The sequence below is a fragment of the Cyprinodon variegatus genome, unplaced genomic scaffold (assembly GCF_000732505.1).
Source record: "Cyprinodon variegatus isolate N-32 unplaced genomic scaffold, C_variegatus-1.0 Scaffold45, whole genome shotgun sequence".
Lineage (NCBI taxonomy): Eukaryota > Metazoa > Chordata > Actinopteri > Cyprinodontiformes > Cyprinodontidae > Cyprinodon > Cyprinodon variegatus.
In genome coordinates, this window is record NW_015150498.1 from 2,051,766 (window position 1) to 2,053,348 (window position 1,583).

At 40.8% G+C, this 1,583-nt stretch overlaps 1 protein-coding gene across 1 annotated transcript in view; it reads right to left on the minus strand.

The window, feature by feature from the left end:
- LOC107081959 (slit homolog 1 protein-like) overlaps window positions 1–1,583 on the minus strand; it is a 57,852-nt gene that overhangs the window by 48,448 nt on the left and 7,821 nt on the right. Inside the window, exon 7 of the mRNA XM_015370347.1 lies at window positions 1,500–1,571. Within this exon, the coding sequence (XP_015225833.1) occupies window positions 1,500–1,571 (72 nt within the window). The remainder of the gene's footprint in view (window positions 1–1,499; window positions 1,572–1,583) is intronic.

Consider the following 1,583-nt stretch of genomic DNA (forward strand, 5'->3'; position numbering starts at 1 on the left):
GTCCTCATTGGGCCTCCCTGCACACCTGCAGCCCGTTGCCTCATTACCTGAGGACTCTTAAGCTGCTGTGTTTGCCAGTTTGGGGTACTCTAGCCAAGTTTTTGTCTAGCTGAGCTTTTTAACCTTGCTGTTTTTGTCTTTGCCTCTCGGCAGGAAGTCATCCTGCAAACTGGATGTTTTGGACCTTCTCCCCCCTGAAAGGATTCTCTGAGCACCAAACTGAGCTGAGGATTCAAGTTTGTGGTTTGGATCAACTTTTCCCCCCAAGGATTGTTTGGCCGTCTCTCTGAGCAGGGGATTCATCTCCACAATAACACATTCAAGTACAGCAGGAAAACTAAGTGGCAGTCAGCTTCTCCGTTCACCAAGGACAAACCGCAATCTGGGTAAACCCTGTCCGCCCTCCAACGAACAAGACATTCACTGGAACAACCCACACCGACTGGATTCAATCAAAGACACCTTTTTCTGGAAACGTGAGTCTGCAACCTTAATCCTCTTTTTCAAATCAAAGACACTAATTTCCCACTGAGCCTGAACTAACCGCAGTATCTTCCCCTTCACTTTCCAGTTCCGGTTCAACAGTGTTCATAGCAGCACTGGACCCATCTCATTCACTCTCAGTAAAACCTGTTAAACTTTTCCCTGGTCTCTCTGTTTGGTCTTCTGCATGTGGGTCAGAGCGCTAGATAAAATCATGACAGAAACGGATTGTTAGCCATTGGAAAGGGGAAGCAAATATATAGGGACTTCAATCAAGAAGATGAAAGAAAAAAAAAGTTATTTTTTTCTTGAAGTCTGTTTTTAAAAACTGAATCTCTTAGTTTATCCCTTTTATGCCTCTACTAATGGTTTTGCTCATCGTCTCCCCCTTGTGGTCCGGAGCACATCCGTCATCTGGAGCTAATTTGAAGCTTATAAGTTTGCAGTTATTTTTGCATTTTCCCAATGAGTGTTTTTTTTGTATGTTAGCATAATTTATGTTAACTATGTAACCTGTGATTGCAGCATTTCTTTTTTAAACTGTTTTCCCTTTGCTTGTGTTTTATGTTTGTGCGTTAGTCTACTTGTGTGTGGTTGTTTAATTTTTGGATTTGCTTCCTGTTTTTGTATTTGCAGTGCATTTATACCTCTCAGCCACTGTATTAGGATACATAGAACACTTATTTTTCCTTTAGTAGGTGAGGAGTCACTCAACTGTAGCATAATTCAAATGCTGTGATTAAATCCAAATTTGCTGAGTATTATTTTCAAACTGTTTATATTTACTGTATCTCACCACATTAAAAGGCTATTTCTGTCATTATCACCCTGATAGGATTAACCACATTACACAGATGCCAATGCTTTGAAATTATTATTCCTGATCCTATTTGTACTTCCGTAAAACCTGCCAATATAAGAGGCTATGCACACATTTGAGTTTCACTGTATAGAATAAAGAAGAAGAAAAATTAAAAGCATTAAGATGAGAGAGAGAGGAAGGAAACAACACTCACAGTGAGTTCAGAGCTCTGAGGCCGTTGAACGCATCAGGAGCGATCTCAGATATCTGGTTGTTGCTCAGGTCTCTGGGAACAGAA